We start from the raw sequence: 19,074 nt of genomic DNA on the forward strand, positions 1-19,074 counted from the left end.
AATTGTTCCAGAAGCGACCCTCTTTAGGAGATTTTGGGGATGTGGGAGGGACAGAGAGGAAGGGTTATCAGAAGTTTGCTTGTACACTCTTCGTTTCCAGGTCTTTACATATTTTGAACAAAATTTCAAAAGTTATTTTTTCTGTGATATGCATGTGTTCTTTATTTCAAAGGCGACTTTCTTCACTTATGTGGGAAGTTCGGTATATTGAATATAATACACAGACGTTCAATGAACCAGGAAGTCCCATAGTTAAATCTGCCAAATTTGTCACAGATCTGCTGCTGCACTTCATAAAGTAAGCTAATGAACAGACTCACAGTGCATATTGTGGAAATAGCATAAACCAGAGGAATTCTTTACATGCTTTTAATCTATAGTGAATGTTATTTATGTTTACAATGGGTAAGAGTGAACTATTAATTGTTATTGTGAATAAGAGAATTCATTTTTTTAGCAATTACCACTCTTCCAGAAACAACTTTATCCATGGAAGTAATGTGTTGTAAATTCCTTTGTGGACTCATTTAACCTTGTTCTCATTACTGGAAGGCAAGGAATTGGGAATACAGTACGATCGCATCTTATGCGTGATTAATTTGTGTGATATCAACTTTGTGTGGTTGAAAGCCGGGTAGTTGAAATCCTGAAAATTAATTGCTGAAAGCTTAGAAGCTGCTTCTGCGTAGGGTTTTCCTGTTTTGTTTTGTTTTTGAGTAGAAGTGGCTTTGGATAGAGAGGCAGGAAAAATATAATCTGAGAAAGATACAAAGAAAGACAATGCTTTATACTAGGCATATTCTTTTACATGTTTAGAGGAGAGAACATTGTTAGTTAACATCACAATTTAAACAGTAGGAAGGTTGATATTTAAAATCTTCCTAATGTTGGGCAGTATTCCATGCTCCCATTCTGCTAGCGCAAAAGCCTTGTGATAGCAGAATGGAACTTTCTCTCCTCTGCCCTGCAGCTCCATGCCCACCCTCAAAATCAGCTCTGGGAAGTTGAGGAAACTTCTTCAGAAGATTGGGGAGAGGAGAGGGAATGGAAGCATTGCACCAGGGAACTCTTCTGGCATTACTTTGGCTATGATCCAATAACATGAAACAATACAATTCTGTATTGTATAGACATTTAGATCCTGATTTGGTTTTCCATGAGCGTAAGGGTTCCTTCCATTAATAGAAGGGACTCTAATCCAATGGAGGCTCCCACTGGTGGAAGGGAGAGGGAAAACTATCTTCAGTTCCACCTCCAGCCCCCAGTGCTGCCTCCTAGGCTACTCTAGTGGGTCACCCAGTGAGCAAGGAGCTGCAGTGGAAAAAAGAATCAGACAAAATTGCTTCCTCCCACCAGCGAGTATCCTGTAACTGGATTTCTGCTCAGGATCCAAGTTACTCTGTGCATCTGTGGCTGCAAATAAGCTTATTAATGCAAAGTGTTTTATTGAACAGAGATCAGGCTTGTTATGACATAATCCCTCTGTATAATGCCATGAAGAAAAAAGTCCTGTCTGATTCAGAGGAGGTAAGCTAACTCAATAATGTCATGCCTTTCTTTAGAAAGTAGTTATATATATTATTTAAAGTATTTTTCTGCCCAAATTTAGCTTTCAGAGAGGGGTTCTGCAATGAGAATCAAATTCCTTCTAGTTCAAGCTCCTCATGTTCTTTACAGGAAGGGTGGTTTTTAGTCCCTAATTTATTTGAAGTAATATTTGTGTGCTTTATTCATTGCAACAACAATTTGCTTGTTATGTGAATTATGAGTGAACATTATTTCTACATACAAGCTCCATGAAAGTCTATGCATCACACACATGTACACACCTCTGTCCCCAGATATAATGCAATTCTAGTAAAATCAAGTATTTAAGCCTTCAGCATTCTGTATGCAGAGAGTTTCATTGCAGGTGTGTAGCTTCCTCAGAATCCCTGTCCTTAGAGCCACTGCTGTTGTTTTGATGATATGCTGGTACAAAGCTATATACTTTTGCCAGCTCTCTCACATCCAGAGCATAGTGTGCAACATAAAACCCAGTTGACTGTGTCCATAGAGTGCATTTTTGGATAAAAGTTGGATTCTAGTTTACAAAGAATACCTGTGTAGCTCAAGCTAGGAAGATAAATTATTGCCTGGTTAATGTTCTTTATGTTAGTATAAGAAAATGTTAATCAGATCCATAAAGTCTGATATAATGTAATTTAAAACTGTCCCTGTGTGTGTGCTTTAAACAGTCACTATTTTAAAATTTGAGATTCTGGAAAGTGCATCTCTATCTCAATACGAGCGTCATAGGATACTCCTTGTATATAGTAATGTTTGTGCTTATTACCCCCCCCCCCCCGGAGTGGCTCTAGTAATAACTTTACAGGTATTTGTGGGCCTTGTATCACACACTGAACTTCATGGAGGCAAGGAAACGACTGGAAGACTGGAACTAGTAGCAGCAGTAACAAGCATAGGCAGTGCCTGTGGCTGCTGTTTACAAATGCTGGCTTCTTAAAGTGTAAAAATATTTTCAGACTTACAGGTTCTTAATAGAAAGGAAGTAGAAGTAAATAAATATGAAGTAGTACCAAAGTTAAGTATATTTCAAATGCTTAGTATTTCTGCATCATGTGATGAATATTTTATTGCCCAAAGGAAGAAGAGAAAGACATTAACATGCCAGGCACTTCTACTAGAAAGAGGAAGGTAATATTTGTTTTACATCATTGATTTCTGCTTTGGTTATGTGTGAAGTGGGAACAAACAAATTTAAATAAGGCCTCTTTGATTATGTGTATCTTCATGTTTAATATTACTGATTATTTCAATAAACGTTGAAACTATTGATTTTCCAAATGGTGGGTGCCACCATCAGCCCATGGCTTCCTTCTCCTGATTTTTACCAGATAGATATTAAAAATTGACTGGGTTCAATTCAAGTAACAGTGCAAGGCCTCAAACTTTGAGAGAGGTCACAGAATATTTTTTTCCCCCTTCAGCATTTTTCCCCAAGGGGATAATCAGTTTTCTCTTTAATTTGCAAGAACAGCTACTTATTTGATAAGCCGTATTCAATATTGCTGTTCCAGGATCATCAGCCCAAGCGGAGGTTACGTAATAGAGCTCAATCATATGATATTCAGGCTTGGAAGAGGCAGTGCCAGGAATTGCTGAATCTAATTTTTCAGTGTGAGGATTCTGAACCTTTTCGCCAACCAGTGGATCTTCTTGAATATCCGGTGAGTATTTTGAAAATATGATGAAGTGGAAGAATAATGATAAACATTTTATTAAGTAAAAGACAATGGTGTTGAGTTTTCAGCAAAATGGTATTCTCCGTCTCTCTTATAGGTGTGATTGTATTTGGTATTTCATGCATTCTGTTTTTTGAGGCTGTTCATCTGCCATACATCTGATTTGTGGTACATTCAGAAATTTTAGGCCTTTTTCCATTGGGGGATTTTGCTTAAAAGACAGTATAAGATTTATGGTTTTTCATACAGGCTTATGCAGTTATTTTCTGCTTTATCAGTAATTAGTAATATAACATTAGATTGTTGAAATAAGTTCATTAATGTTTCTAAACATTTCTAAAGGATTACAGAGACATCATTGATACGCCAATGGATTTTGCCACAGTTCGGGAAACACTAGAAGCAGGGAACTATGAATCACCAATGGAATTGTGTAAAGATGTGAGGCTAATCTTCAGCAACTCCAAAGTGTATACACCGTGCAAAAGATCAAGAGTATGGCTTTGCAATTTATTTCTAGATGTGTACTGATGTTCTTTAAATGTTGTGTTTGTTGCTAGAGAAGTGGAATGTGTAATTGATTTTAATATGGACAACAAAACGCATCTCAGACTATATTTAAAGATATTGTTGGTGTTACCTGAAATAATACCTTATTTTGGGTCTTGGGCCTATTCATGGATAATCCTGATACAATTCAACGGATCCTTATTCCCCTCTGTCTACCTTTTTTCCCTGCACTTCGCCACGCAGGCAAGCAATGTGACGGGAAGGAACAATAGTGTAGATGTGAAGTCTGTGGCCCCTCTCCTGTCCTCATCCAGTGTTCCCTCTATCCGTGTTGGCTGGTTACATTCTGACCAAAAGTACCTGTGGCGAGTACAAGGCTGGGTGAAGAACTGTGCACATTCCTTCTAATGTTCCCATTGCGGTGCATGGGAAACAGAGAATGTGATGCTGTGGAGCCTTATGGGGATCATCTGTGCAGTTGATCTTGCTTCACGTGTCTACTGATTTGTGTAAACTACTGCGGGCAGAAATTAAAATGTGAGACAAACTGTTCAATTTTTTGTCATCTTAATACACTTTAATATTTTTAATAGATTTACAGCATGAGCCTGCGCCTGTCTGCCTTCTTTGAAGAACACATTAGTTCCATCTTATCAGATTACAAATCAGCCTTGCGTTTTCACAAAAGAAGCACAATTAAAAAGATAAGGAAGAAAAGAAGCAGAAGCAGTTCCCTTTCTAGTAGCGTTGCATCAAGGTATGATAGAGTTCTTCGTTCTTCCAAGTGTAATATTTGAATGCTTTACATTGGTGTGGCAGCACTTGTGGCTTCCTTTTATTAATATTTTACACTGCATAAAGGGATATTTCCTAGCTTACTGCCATGAACAGGCCCAGGGCTAGCTTTGATTCTTCCAGTCCAGTTGTCCAAGCTGCCCCTATCATAATGAGGCCACCTGACCCCTTGGTGTAGGAGTTGTTTTCTCCCTGTGCCCCACCCACACCCCAGCATCTGAGAGAATACAGTTAATCCCGTAAACTTACTAACCATAAGGGGATACTTGCAGACCAGTACTTAATCTGTGGTTAAAACTTAAAGCCAACTAAAAAGATACTTAAAAACCTAGACATTAAAAAGGTCTTAGCTTGATAAGCTTTAGACATCAGACTCATTGGCTAATGGAGAACATTCTAGCGTCATAGAACCACAACATACAACGCCTTTTCCCAGTTTGCCACCCACCTAATATTCAGCAGCAGAAGCAATCAATTTCTACTGAGAATTCTAAGACCTGGGCAGGTTCATGTGGGATGCTTGGATACCTGTGGCCCTAGCCATTTAGGCCTTTAAAGGTTACAATCAGCATTTGAATTGCTAAAGAGGCATTGAGAGAGACGTGTGTGGGTGAATTGGACCACATAAAGACAAAATGGCTCATGGATGAAATTAGTTGATAACCAGGGCCTATTGCTATTGCTTTACGCTATAAAATAGCATGAGTGTGTCAGACTTGTCATCTGTTTGTAGTCCGGACAGGAAACGGAAAATAATAAAACCACAGCTGAAAGCTGAACCCCCTGCTACACCTTTGCCCCCTGCACCGTCACGTTCAACATCCCTGAAAAACACTGCTGCTCAGATGAATGGAAAAGCAGATGTGGCTTTGGTCCGAACAAGGAGTACAAGGGCAGTAGCAGAAATGGCTGTTAATGAACAACCATCTACTTCTTCAGGAGGAAAGCCTACAACTGTGAAACCTAGTGCTACTGTTACATCAGGTAAATCAGGTGGGTAAACTTATTAATAAGTGGTACAGATCTGGAACCTAAAATATAATGGCTTCCACTGCCGATACAACGTCATATTTATATGTTCATATTCAGATTAGGAAGATTAGGAATGCAATCCTAAATGGAGTGGGGTTGGCGATGCAAAGGGGCAATTTTACTGCCACTTCCAAAGGCCTGCCAGCGGGGGGGGGGGGGGGCAGACTTGCCTTTTTCCCTTCACAATGTAAAATTTTCATTTCTGTCCCCTTTCCCATTGCACATTCCAATGGAGGCAAATTTACTTAAGTCAGCTGCAGGCTTGTTGTAGAGAGGGGGCCTGATTCCAGCACTTCTCTAATGAATGTAGGGGCTTTGGATACTACCTCCCCCCCAATACACTATTTTGGGGCCTGATGCCAGCTACTTCTGGTCAAAGGACCATTGCGGACATGTCCCAATGTTCTTCAGTAGCAGAGAGCCACATCTCCTTCCAGACCCCATACAGTCAGCAGATTTGGGGGTTGTGTAAATCATGGAAGTATAGAAAACCATAGAGTGAGGATAAATGAGTGAAATAATCTTAAATAGAACCCCTCAACAATGTTTTGTTGAAAATATATTTCAGAAGAAGTAAGATATGTATTTATTTGACCAACAAATATATAGTAATTGAAAATCTTGTTTAAAACTTAACTCTTGCTCTCTCTGTTGTCTCCCAGTACTAGAGGATTCCACCAAACATTCCAAGAACCAGAATATTTTATCAGTCCATAATCAAACCAATTATACTCATAACACTAGGAATAATACTGCAAGAGAAAATGTAGAGAAGGATAAACAAATTAAACGTAAACCAAAATCTTCCACTCTCAGCCCACAAGGTAAGCTTCTTGTATTTTTAAATGTTGGTTATTATGGAATATATGATAACTGGGGCTGCAGTTTTAGACTGATTAAAAGTAATTCCCACCAAGTAATCACTAAGTAATTTATAAGGCAAGTTTTTAGTTTATCAGTTTACAGCCCTGATTAATACTAGAAAATTTTATGGTGTTTTTGGTGTGTTCAATCATTCAGATGAGTCTAATTTGTATGCAACTAAATTGAGGCCTGATTGGTCCTATACTTAGGATTGCTCTGCACTTAATTTTTTATTGTTTGCAAAGGAGATGGGTAATGCAAGTCGCTGACATGTTACTCTGTCTTTATAGCAGATTGCAAGAATAATGTCATGGCTTTGGCATCAGGAAGCATCCAGGTAAATGGACATGGGGGACAGTCTTCAAAGCCTATGTTTAAGAGAGGTCCTGGACGGAAACCCAAGATTGAAACAAACAACAATAGTTGTGAAGTGGTGCACAAGAAAAGAGGGAGGAAACCAAAAAGCCTATTACTTGCTCAGCAAAAGAATTTAGGGCAGAACACAATCCAGACTACTAAAGACTTAACAACAACAACAACAACAGAGGAAGCATCTGTTTCCACTGCATGCAATTCTCTCTCTGAAAATAATGTGAAGGAAGACTTGTTGCAAAGAAAAGGGCGTGGAGGCAGAAAGCCTAAAAGAAAGCCAGAGGCACAAGAGCCAGGATTAGAACTTACGTTTTCTGCAGATCCTAAGATTCAGACGAGAAGCAAGAGAAAAAAGACAGATGAACCTATTGAAGAAGAGCATGAAGAACTTAAAGATTCTGAACCCCACATGAGAACTAGAAATCAGGGTAGGAGGACAGCTTTTTACAATGAAGATGACTCGGAGGAGGAGCAAAGACAACTCTTGTTTGAAGACACCTCTTTGACTTTTGGGACATCTAGCAGAGGCAGAGTCCGCAAGTTGACTGAAAAAGCAAAGGCTAATCTTATTGGTTGGTAACCAGCATTTAAAAATGCTAATAAACAGGTACAGCTGAGGAAGTGGTAGAACTAAGGATATCTGCTTTCTGCTGCTATTTACAAATGAGAATACGTTCTGATTTGGAAAAAGTATAGCAAAAACAAACTGAACATTTCTTTGAAAGAAGTATGTATTTTAAACTTTTGCTATTTATTGCCCTCCAAGTAGGTTATACATTTCAATTCACTTTGTTCAGTTGGTATTGAAGATTGTATAAATGGAAATTCTTGATTTGAAGAAATGTTACTGTAATTTTGGACAGTCAGTAACCTCTATTTGATTAAAATTGATAGAATTTTTAATGTAACAGACTGAGAACAGAACTCCTATTTTTGAATGAGCAAGGTACAGTACATTTGTATAGAGTGTAGTATCTGTGTTTTGCAGGATATTAGCAGAGTGTGGCAGTAAATGCCATTGAGAACAAATGCAAAATTCCAAACATTGCTAATAAGATGTTTAATTTCAGTAGTAATTGGGCACACAGCTTTGTACAAACAAACCTAGTGCAGCTTGTTGGTTTATCTAGGTTCAGCCAGAGAGAAAAATCACACTATGTAGATATATATATCCACATTGGAAAAAGTTTGACTAATATGTCTAATTTTTCAGACCTTCATTCTCGTATCAATCAAATCTCTGTTTATTGTGCCAAAGACTGAAAACCGGTGCAGTAGAAAAGTTTTTAGTGTCAGTGCAGCATACATTTTTCAATTATGCTTATGAATCTATGTTCTAAATATACACTGTTCTGAAAAATTATCTCTACTGGTACTTTGTAGTGAAAACAATTAATGCACTGGTGGGATCCTTAGGCAAAATGTATAATTGGGTTAAAGGATTCAAGGAAACTGCAGGAAAAGTGTGAGATTCTTATGTTTACGATGCGATCAGATTGATTGTTTATACAAATTGTGTTAAAACTGACTAAAATGTTAAAAAGTGTCTGTGTATGTATATATTATGTACACAAGCACATAAATATATACAATATTACCCAGGAATAATTTTTTTCAGGACTTTTTAGATAATACTAGATAAAATTTTAAAATGTCATACTTTTATTTTAAGGGGAAAATTGGTTATTTTCAATTATTAAAGATAAAAAGGCCAAATCACTTTTTATGCAATCATGTTTTATACAGTGTTCTCATTGCACATTGTTTTTCTGCACTTTTTACAGTGTACTTATCAAGCTGACATAAGTCAATATATACACCCTAAAGGAAAATCCCACTTAATGATTGTGCCTTGTAGTCTATTATTTTGTGCATCTTTAGTAAACTTAAGTTGTCTATTGTAAATGACTATATGACTTAGGGGAATGTATTGCTGTATGTACTGCTATGGAAAAAGAAACAGTTATTTATTTGTTTATGGTACATTTACTTATTTTATACCTTTAAAACAAAGTTTGTATTAAAACAAACTTTAATACAATTTCTATTGTTTGAAAGTATAGTCCAGTTTAAAAGGAAAAAAATTACATCTTTAAACAGTTGCATGGTACAAAAATGTAACCACACTTTTCATTTAACACCCTTTGGGAGAAGTAAGCCTCAATCTAGAGATGCAGATGTATACATACCTGTTCAAAAGATAACTGGTGCCGGCAGCCTAGCTGTTTGGAGGGTAAGGATCTGAATATAACCTCCCATGCTTCCACTGGTGGGGGGGGGGAATGTTAAAGGGGCTGCTTTTCCACCTCTCCAAACAGATTATTGGCTCTACCATGTTGGCAAAGCACAGCTAAACCTTCGGTTACGTGAATAGTCACAACAGCCTGACCTTTTGTGTGTGTTGTTACCAGTATTATATTCACGTAACCTAAAGTTTAGCTGTGTTTTGCCAACATGGTAGAGCCAATAATCTGTTTGGAGAGGTGGAAAAGCAGCCTCTTCTTTAACATCCCCCCCCCACCATCACCAGTGGCAGCATGGGAGGTGATATTCAGATCCTTACCCTCCAAGCAGCTAGGTTGACAGCACCAATTATCTTACGTTTTGTGTGTGTCTACCCTGTTGGCAACATTGACAATCTGTGTTAATATGTAGTTTCCAGTCCGGGTTTGAGGACTGCAGGTGGAAGCAACTTCAGGAACTATGTATGCAACACAGCTATGTATGCAACATGATACTCAATTCATTAGTGCACATATGTTGCTCGCAGTGGATGGCGTATGAGGTTCAAGATTAATATGCATCGTTTATCCATTTGTGTCCATGGCAATTGGTTCTTAAAATGCATTTCTGATTTTATTGCAAATACTCATAAACATCAAGATAATTCACTTTTATTTGAAGTAGACTAATCGGCGTTATGATCAGGCCAGTTTAGAATGTTTGGAGGCAGGGAAAATTCTGTTTTGGTTGGTTAGTTGCCATCACCATCTCCTCTAAATAACCCATATTGGTTTGGCTTTTAAGAAAATATCTTCAACTAAGGGTATTTGCCAAATCATGATTTACAGTAGAATAATAAATTCTACTGGCACTAGTCCTTCTTGGATACCTGTTTTCATTAGCATATTATAATTATGGGATTTGGGACACTGACTTATGTTTTTAAACATGCATTCTTACTAATATTGCAGACATTAAACATGAAAATATTTCAGCAGCCTATGTACAGTGATAGTTCATTTCACAATGGAAGCATTACAGTAGATTTATCTTGTCCATTTAAGAATTTCACCATTGATGAAGGCAATCAATTTCAAATGTGTGATTTCCTTTTGTTATCTGCATTGTTATATAAAAGAAATTGGCAAAGCAAACATGAAACCCCATTACTGTAAGTTACTCCATTTATAACTATGTCCCACTTGGCATATATTTATGTATATACTTGTATACATCAAGTATGTGTATGTAACGTTGGAGAATGGAATAGTACACATCACCATCATAGTGTCTGAAAATTACACATTTCAGAACAAAAGATTCAATTCTTATTTGCAGTACACAAATGTATTGTTCCCCATTCATGAATAATTTTGTACTAAGAATTCACAAGCTTATTTTTTTCTAACATTATTTTGGTAATACATTTGTGTAGAAACACTTAAAACTGTAATTGTGCTAGATATACTATATAAGTGCTTTAAATTGCATTGGTTTGACTTAAATTACTGTCATTGGTTAGATTTGACCGATTTGCAAAAAATTTATTGTACCAACACAGAAGAGCTTTTGATTTAGCACATTTTAATATAAGCAATAAATACTGGTTCACTAACTTTTGGAGAGGGAAACCATAATGAAATGTGTTATGGATAAAACTATTGAGAGCAAAGTAATATTTATTTTATGGCACATTTACATGGAAAATACTATGTAGACACTCTTTCTGTTGGTAATTACAGATATTCACACAAGCAATTATCTTACAAACTTGGCAGTAATGAAAACAAATGTAAAATGCAGTCTACTGATACAGCTTCTGATACAGAGCGGTCCATTAGTTCCATAATGCTGAACATTAAATTACTTCAATATTAACCAGTGGTTACTATACAGCGATGTCTGATAGCAGCACATTCCATTTTCTTTGATTGGGAAATAAGTTCATTTTCACTCCAGTAATCAATCCCTTGTTTGGCTAAGCGGGTTTGAAATTTAATTGTTTCCCAGGGATTAAGCTTGAATTACATTGGTATAATACTGGGTACTGAAGAAATGATCTTTATCATTGTGGTATGAGTAGCGATGCAGCTTTACAAAACCCGTCTTCCTATAGTACTGCTGTGATGTAAACTTGCACAAAATTATTCGTACCATTCTGTTAATTTTTCCATGTGTGGTTAATTCAGTTGTTTAATACTTTTATCTTAGTTTGGATTGATCTTTGTAAAATACCGATTCAAAAGCATGTAGTACTTCTCAACGTTTGAAAATGAATGGGGACATAGTTTCAGTACATAAGTCATGTGCTGTGTTACGACTCTTTGTGAAATACCAATTTGAGCTTTCAGTTTCATGAGCTTTAGTACATCTAAAGTGATATTAAGACCCCAACCAGAACTCCATACACACAGCTCTTAAGTGTGTTGATTTCTGCAAAGAGCTGATCCTACTGTGCTGAAGAATGTGGATCCTTTGCTTTGAAGCAAGAGCTCCTGGTGGTCTATTTAATGAAAGCTTAAGGCCACAATCCAGTCGTGCCTTGCATCCTCAGGGCATGCAGGAGTTTCCTGCCATCCATTTCACCCACACCGGCCATCAGGCTTCCCACAACTGGAGAGGTGCACTTGTGGAACAGCTGTGTCCTAGTGTGTGTAAGGGACGGACTGGATTGAGCCTTGTTGTAAATTTTGATGTATCAATCTTGCATTTCATGTTCTTGGACCTAAGCATTCATCTGATAAAAGGGCTGTTCAGTTTCTGCTGTAAATAATGTACATATGTTTATAATTCAAAAAAGGTGTACATTTCATATATAGTGGCCAAGTCTGAAAATTATTTCTAATATAACAAAATCTGGTATTGTGGTTTTTTTTAAATGTGCTAACTTTACATAATTACTCTTGGAATAATGGTGAAGCAAAAAATTATTTTGTTGCTCTCATTTTCCCATTTAGTTCACAACATTTTGGAATAAAAGGTACCCTCTGTTTCAGGAAGGTTACATTTATTTCAGGATATTTTTTGTTGAAACTACCGTAGATGTGAGATGGCATTTTGAAGACAGAAATAGCATAATATTTGCTGTTAAAGACCAAACCCCAAATCTCCCTTTTTTAAAGGGTAAATAATTTAAGGAGCTATTTATATGAAAAATCATTTTTCTTTTGATACCAAAAAGGGAGCCAAATGCTGAATATTTGAATTTTAAATAAATGCAGATAATTGCTTCAGGATATGGTATAAATTTTTGTTCATGATATAATTAGTGCTGGAAATTACTACACCTTTAAAGATACAGCACCAAATTTCTACACTTTCACATAAGACATTTAACATGGTATATTTATCTCAGATGCATGTTTTTAAAAGGATAGGCTATTGACACACATTTTGAAGTTACATTTTTGGACCATCACACTGCAAAAATTGAAAAGAAAGTTATTGAGTGAATACCTTAAATCTTGCCACTTAATGTTGAAACATATAATGTAGTGTAACTTAAGGAAATTGTCTGGAACATCTAATTTTGAAACTGACACATTTTAAAGCTTTGCTTACTTTGTACAGTATGGTGTAAATCCCAAAAATGTTCATGTAACCAACATACAGTTTTACAAGTTTAGGTTTTATCAAGGTTATTTTCTTTCTCTTCTGCTTTATCAAGTTATAAAGTGCAGTCTCACACCTGGATGAACAGTGCCCTTTCTTTTTGTACATATTGATCGAAACTTTTATTGTTATGTGAAACACTTACGTTGGTTTTGATGAATAATACTTGGAATCCTTTTATACAAACTAGAATGTATGTGTATGAATTACTGTCACTGCAATGTAGTAACTACAAACCTATTTTTAAATAAATAGAAAACTCGTTTTTCTAAGCTGCTTTGCTTTTGTTATTAAACTAATATAAATGTGTGAAGTACACAAGTTGTGTCTAAAAACTTTCACCATGCTGCAATCCTACGTTGACCCAAAAATAAGCCCCATCACGTTCAATGAGTCTTAGTCCCAGGTAGGTTTCTACAGGACTGCAACTTCAGTGACTTAAATATAAAGGATAGATTGGCAAAAAGAGTAACTTAGTTTCTTAACACAAATGTTCTAATGGAACTGGTAAATTTTACTACCATCATTATATGCGTGAGACAGCCTTACAAATTCTGTTATCTAGAGATGTGTGATCAACTTTCTTTCTGAAGGCACTTATTCTTAACAGGGGCATAGGCAGGTATGATAATATACTATACTATAAAATGGATATTGTGTTGGGCTAGGAGAATGAAAAACATCCGCATCATTTCCTTGTTAGGAAAAGCTGTCCCGCCCCCATAACCTTGCTTCCTTACATTAGCAAAGCCAGAATAAATTCCACAAAAATAGCAAACTGCAGATGAAGTACAAAGTACAGGTTGGAAAATATAGAATTTTATTAAATTGGAGATTAAGAAACTATAGGCAGAGTTGTAAATTCTATCCTTTTTGTTTAAATTGCATTCCTTAATCTGTGAAATCACTCAACACCTTGCCTAGTCTCATCACCAACACCCAAAAATTAGCAAGTTTTTCAGCAACCATGCAGTTTTACAGTATTTCCATCCCTTACTCATAATTTCTTAACTCAGACTGGTTATATTCGAGAAATTTCTCATGTGAGGCAATAAATGCAGATCCTTATATTTGAAGGCCAGGAGCTTCTGGCATCCAAGGAATTTCTCCCCTGATAAAACTACTCTCAGCAGAGATTTCTTGAACTACACTGACAATGTGGAATTTCACCAAATGCAGTTTGTACAGTGTAAAACACTGAAAAAAGTGGTTTCTGTCATCAGCCATTAAGAAAAACCAAGTGGCCTTTATGCAATTCTTCAAACTTGGGAGTAACTGGATATCTGGACAAAACTGTTGCCCCACATACACAGGTCTGAAAGACCTATGTGAAGAAAGCATGCCTCCATTCATTTGCAAATTGAATATAATCCACATGTACAAAGAGCTGCTGCTTCCTGTTGTAGGAGACAACTTCCAAGTTTACTTCTCTTAAGTTACCAAGCAAAAACTTTAAACTTCCTTGCTCCAGAAACATGCTAAAAGAGCAGACCAGTTCCTTAAAAACTAGTGTTCATTTAGTGATTTCACATTTATTTTAGTTTCAAATATTCGTGATTTCACTTAAAATGTGCAGTGCCTTGGAACGTAACCCCTGTGTAAACTGGGAGTTGCCTGTATTTACATTACTCTAAACGGTATATTAAAAATGTACTTGTATCTATGGCTTTCACAAGCATTCACTAGGTTGATTCCAAAGTTTGTTTTATTCATGGAAGGAGCTGCTGATAATGGAAAGTGTCTTCTATGAACACGAGGGCTTCTTCATGACAAGAAGTTTTCTTCCAAGAAATGAAACGTAAATTGGAATCCAAGCCACAGCTTGCGTCCAAGTGCGGAGAATTACAACCCGTGCTACAATTTCATGGAATCGTTTAAAAAGTGAACAAATGTCAGTCACTTTAACATTTTGATTATGGAAATGCAAGTTAAGCTTCCCAAGAATAATGTTCTTCCCAAAGGAAAACACAATGATTCAGGACTTCAGTAATAAATCAGTTTACATTTATGTGAGCTGCTTGTTTTCTCTTCCTTTCCCCCTTTATTTCAAAAACAGCATATACCCTTGAGGAAACATAGATGGTGGCACTCTGGAGTCTCTGCTGCAAACCTAGTGAGTCTGGGGCATTGGCCAAGTGATTTTCAAGGTGGCCCTCCCACTCTTTCACTTCCTCTTCCCTTATTAGCAAAGGCTTCCCAAGGGGCTGGCCAAGCAACTGGCAAACTTCTTGAGCTTTTTGCCGGGCACTCCCAACAGCAGCAAGACAAACCTGACGTCTGCAAAAAAACAAAGACAAATGGGAAGATTTAGCTAATTAAAGCAACAAAAAGGGAGTGTGTCAATTAAAACCATTAACCAATGTAGTACCTACTTTTGAGCACTGTATACTCTGCTTTTCAATGAGAAAGACCTTCACAAAGCAACTAACTACGATCCTATACAGGTCTACCCAAAAGTATGTTACTTAGAGTTCATTGTGATTAATTCCAGGTATCAGTGTAGGATTTCAGCCTCCATATATTAACCAATGTTATCCCCTCCCCTATTTTATGACATTTAAAATTTATGCAACTTAAACAACTAAATTAACCCCCTTCCCCCACTCCACCAGTTTACATTGTTGTGAAAAACAACAACACATGTCAGATTGGAAATCCAAGGTAAGTTTGTCAAAGGCTGAGAAAGGCAAATAAAGTTCCAATCTCACACAGAACAGAGTTATTTTGTCTTTTCAGAGCAAAGAGCAAAAACCAGCTCATTGTGTCCAGAGTGAGGTGCATGCTGATGGTGGAATCTCCCATGTTCTGATATGTTAACCATTAATAAACATGTAACAAACTAATGGAAAAGTATTTTTCTTCCACAGGCAACATTTAACTTTTTTGTTAGTTTTGCATGAAAAGTTAGCTGCCCTACCCTTTGATACCATTGATCTATATTCACTCTTTGAAAGTTTTACCAACTGCATGCTTTCACAGACCCTGCTGCTGCAGTTCAACAGTTTAATAGTTCTTTATGCTTCAGATATGAATCAAGGCCTATATATACACTTAAGTGGTGTTATTATATACATGCACTGTCATTTCAACCTTTCCATACCAGACAGGCAAAACTCTGACACTAAGCCAAAATATATGTGATTGCATTTATTTTCATTCATCTCTTCTTAGGCTGGCTTTCTCTTCCTCATAGGCTGCAATCCTGTTCCCACTTTACTGGGAGTACAGTGGAACCTCGGGTTGCGAACGTGATCTGTGCGGGAGGCACGTTTGCAACCCGCAGTGTCCCATCTGCGCATGTGATTTGGCACTTCTGCGCATGTGCAAAGCGTGATTTAGTGCTTCTGCGCATGTACCGAAACCTAGAAGTAACCCATTCTGGTACTTCCGGGTTTGCCGTGGTCTGTAACTTGAAAACACGCAACCCACAGTGTTCGCAACCCGAGGTATGACTCTACCGGATTTCACGGTTATTCATGTACCAGCACTGGGGGTGCTTGACTGAATGATTTGTCATCTTAATGATACATTCCAATTTAGAACCTTCAGAAGAATATGGAGCCTTGTTTTGCTTTTTTGTCTACTTTAATATTATATCAACCTCTTTCTTGGGGGATTTGCTCCTGCCATGGCGCTTGGCTTAGTGCTTCTGGTCTGCTTCTCTCCAAGTCACAAGTAGCAATCAAGGTTTGTTCTTGGTTTACTGTTCATGGTTTATTTGGGGAAAACAAAAGATGAGCTTGGATTCTTACATAATACAGCTTGCTTTGCAGCAACGGGACAAAAGTAAAACACCTGCCGTTTCCAACTGTATGCACTAGCACATTCATTTTACACCCTCATTTATTTTAATGATGGTTTACTATTATGTAGGAGCCATATCTATACAAACATGTGTATTCTATCAGCTGTTTTCTTGGACTGGTCAACAAAATAGAAGCTTTGGCTACTTATTAGAGAACAGATTCCCAGAGGCATGGCACTGGTAAATCAAGCTAGCGAGACCTAACTTTCTGGTAAAAGGAGGAAGACATAACTTACCGAAGGGCATCTACAGCCTCCACTGTATGGTAAAAGTGAGGTGGGCTGATGATAACAGAGCTACCTAGCTTCTCAACAAGGAAGTTACAGACGTCTTGCATTTTGCCGAAATCACTGAATGTAATGCAGACCTATATGGGAATGTAAAAATTTGTAAGCCTTTTCAGTGCCTTAGCTAAAAATTGGCTAAAGATGAATAATACAAAATCAATTATAATATGCATTTTGTACAAAGCTAAATTAGATTATACTTTCATTTATATGCTACCTCTGTACAGTAACTTCCAAGTACCTATGCTACAGAACTGCCTTAGAAGTAAACAGTGAACAGTGCATGAGAAGTCCCGTTGTGTTAGGGCTGTCATACGTCTGGAATTGACGTCTCGGTGTTTTTGTAAAAAGCTCAACAATTTCAGTGGCGTCCTTTTAGGAAGTGGCCTTCCTAAAAAAAAAAAGAGCTCAACAACTTTTGGGGTGTCCAGGTTTTTACTATCCTACACTCTGTTCAATAAGACTTCCAGATAAGCATGTATGGGATTGAAGCCTAGATCCAAGGCTGCAATTCTAAACACAATTCACATAAAGAAAGCTTTTCTTAGTTTCAATATGAATGTTTTGAGGCCTGGATTGTAAATTTGGTAGATGTTTCAATTTCTGCTTCCATAAATAACTACACCAGTATCTCATTATCAAGCGTGCTGTGATGCTGACATAGTTTTGTAAGGCTATTAAGATGGTATTGCAGGAAAATATTTCAGGAGTGGGATGGCAAAAAAGATTATAGATAACCACAAGCTGTAATACTGTAATGCATGGGTGTGGAACCATTTTCACCCTTGAGCAGAAAAGCATATTAGGACATAGTTTCACATTTCTTGTTTAATGCTCAAGATATATAAAAAAATGGTATTTGAGACATATGACCAATACTCTTACTTAAGACACTTGCCTCTGCTTCCATCTTATACACATTGTCTATTCTACTAAAGTTCTTTGTCACAGTCATGTCGTTCTCCTAGGGAAAAAAAAAACAGCTTTAAGTACAAAAGTAAGGAAGAGAATGCTTTTCAGTGAAATTATGGTTGCTTAACTAGTACTAAGCAACGCAGCAGAGTTCATGGTACACTATTTCAAGGTAAAAATAAAAAAATCCAGTTTAGCATAGATGAGTAAAACTTGTCTTCACCCACAATTACTGTATCAAATACTACTCTGGACTGTTAACCCAACCTAAGTAGAGCATGAAATCATTTGTCATCCAGCCTGTTACTCCGTAAATATATCTCGTTGCGTTGAATACAGAGAGCAATTTTTAAAACCTGGTTGCCATCTAAGCAACCTGTGTGCAGCCTTAAGTTCACTGACAGCAGGGAAGGACGGAAATGCAGCAAATACACAATCAGGAAAGACACAGTAAACTTGGGCTTGTAGCCAAGGGTTTCCTCTCTAGCCTAATCATTCCACTGCGGTTTGAATGCTTCTCCTAATGGTATGGTGTGGAACCACTGCCCCTCCACATGATGCAGCTTGGCTTCCATCAGATCAGTGGTGTTGAGGATATCTCTGGGGGTACAAGCGGCCCACCCTTCCCACCAAACTATAAGAGCGAAAGCTTTTCCGGTGCAGAAGATGTGGTGTAGCCACAGAGAAAGCCATTGAGCTGAGCGCATGCGCAAGAGGTGGGTCAGCTCTCCTCACCCTTTACCCACCGAGATTCCTCCGCGCTGCCGGGCGCTCTGAACGACATAATCCAGCCTCCGAGTGACGCTGCTCCGCGCCGCTCCGGCCTCTCCTTTCTTGCTCTTCAGGTAAACGGTGACTTTCGCCCGGTCCGGCCTAGCGCTGAGCTCCGAGGTGCCGCTGACATGAACTTCCCTCGCCGGCGGCCTCGGGACTTCATTCTCCCGGCTGTTGTCCCCCGCGGCGGGCGGAGGGACCAGCTCGGCAAACACCCGGGCTGGAGAAAGCGGCGGTAACGGCATCCCGAGGGAGTTGTAGAATGGAGACCGCTAAGGCGCCATGGCAACGGAGCCCTCAGCGCCCAAAGCATCACGGGGGATGTAGTTCTGGAAGCGGCCGCGTCACGTGGCCTATCCGGCGTCCCCCTGTCGGGAGAGGCGCACCTCGGCGCTTGGGAGCGCGGCGTCCCAGGGTTCGTAGCGCCGTCTTCCCGTTCACGTGACGCCCGCCGAGGTGCGCTGTTTTGTTTTGCCGAGGGAACCCGCTGCCCTGTTCAGTTTGAGCGCTCGGAGCTTGGGCGCTTCGAAGCTGCGAGGTCCCTTAAGCAGCTAAATCGAGTTTTTTTAATTCTCTCTCTCTCTCTGCGTGAAGTGTCCCTAGAGAATAAGTTGGTAGTTTTCTCTCCAAGCAGCGTTAGCTC

The 19,074-nt window shown here is 38.3% G+C and overlaps 2 protein-coding genes across 5 annotated transcripts in view; one reads left to right on the forward strand and one right to left on the reverse strand.

Moving 5' to 3' along the window:
• PHIP (PHIP subunit of CUL4-Ring ligase complex) overlaps window positions 1-12,925 on the forward strand; it is a 65,281-nt gene extending 52,356 nt beyond the window's left edge. The window contains exons 32-40 of one of the 4 annotated variants that reach the window (XM_083431123.1): window positions 173-298; window positions 1,455-1,527; window positions 2,647-2,697; window positions 3,081-3,230; window positions 3,588-3,740; window positions 4,349-4,512; window positions 5,284-5,543; window positions 6,245-6,406; window positions 6,737-12,925. In XM_083431123.1, coding sequence (XP_083287249.1) covers window positions 173-298; window positions 1,455-1,527; window positions 2,647-2,697; window positions 3,081-3,230; window positions 3,588-3,740; window positions 4,349-4,512; window positions 5,284-5,543; window positions 6,245-6,406; window positions 6,737-7,398 — 1,801 coding nt within the window. In that variant the 3' untranslated portion in view covers window positions 7,399-12,925. The remainder of the gene's footprint in view (window positions 1-172; window positions 299-1,454; window positions 1,528-2,646; window positions 2,698-3,080; window positions 3,231-3,587; window positions 3,741-4,348; window positions 4,513-5,283; window positions 5,544-6,244; window positions 6,407-6,736) is intronic. The other 3 variants (XM_083431121.1, XM_083431122.1, XM_083431124.1) reach the window with 3 other exon arrangements.
• A 1,710-nt stretch (window positions 12,926-14,635) lies between these two features.
• IRAK1BP1 (interleukin 1 receptor associated kinase 1 binding protein 1) lies at window positions 14,636-18,742 on the reverse strand. The gene is made up of 4 exons (XM_083431217.1): window positions 18,404-18,742; window positions 17,644-17,709; window positions 16,695-16,825; window positions 14,636-14,930 (listed from the first exon to the last, which is right to left on the reverse strand). Exons 1-4 carry the CDS (start codon window positions 18,674-18,676, stop codon window positions 14,648-14,650), a joined length of 753 nt encoding a protein of 250 aa, XP_083287343.1. The 5' UTR covers window positions 18,677-18,742; the 3' UTR covers window positions 14,636-14,647.
• Between the last annotated feature and the right edge of the window lie 332 nt (window positions 18,743-19,074).

The sequence above is a fragment of the Podarcis tiliguerta genome, assembly GCF_965153285.1.
Source record: "Podarcis tiliguerta genome assembly, chromosome: 3".
In the NCBI taxonomy this organism is placed as follows: domain Eukaryota; kingdom Metazoa; phylum Chordata; class Lepidosauria; order Squamata; family Lacertidae; genus Podarcis; species Podarcis tiliguerta.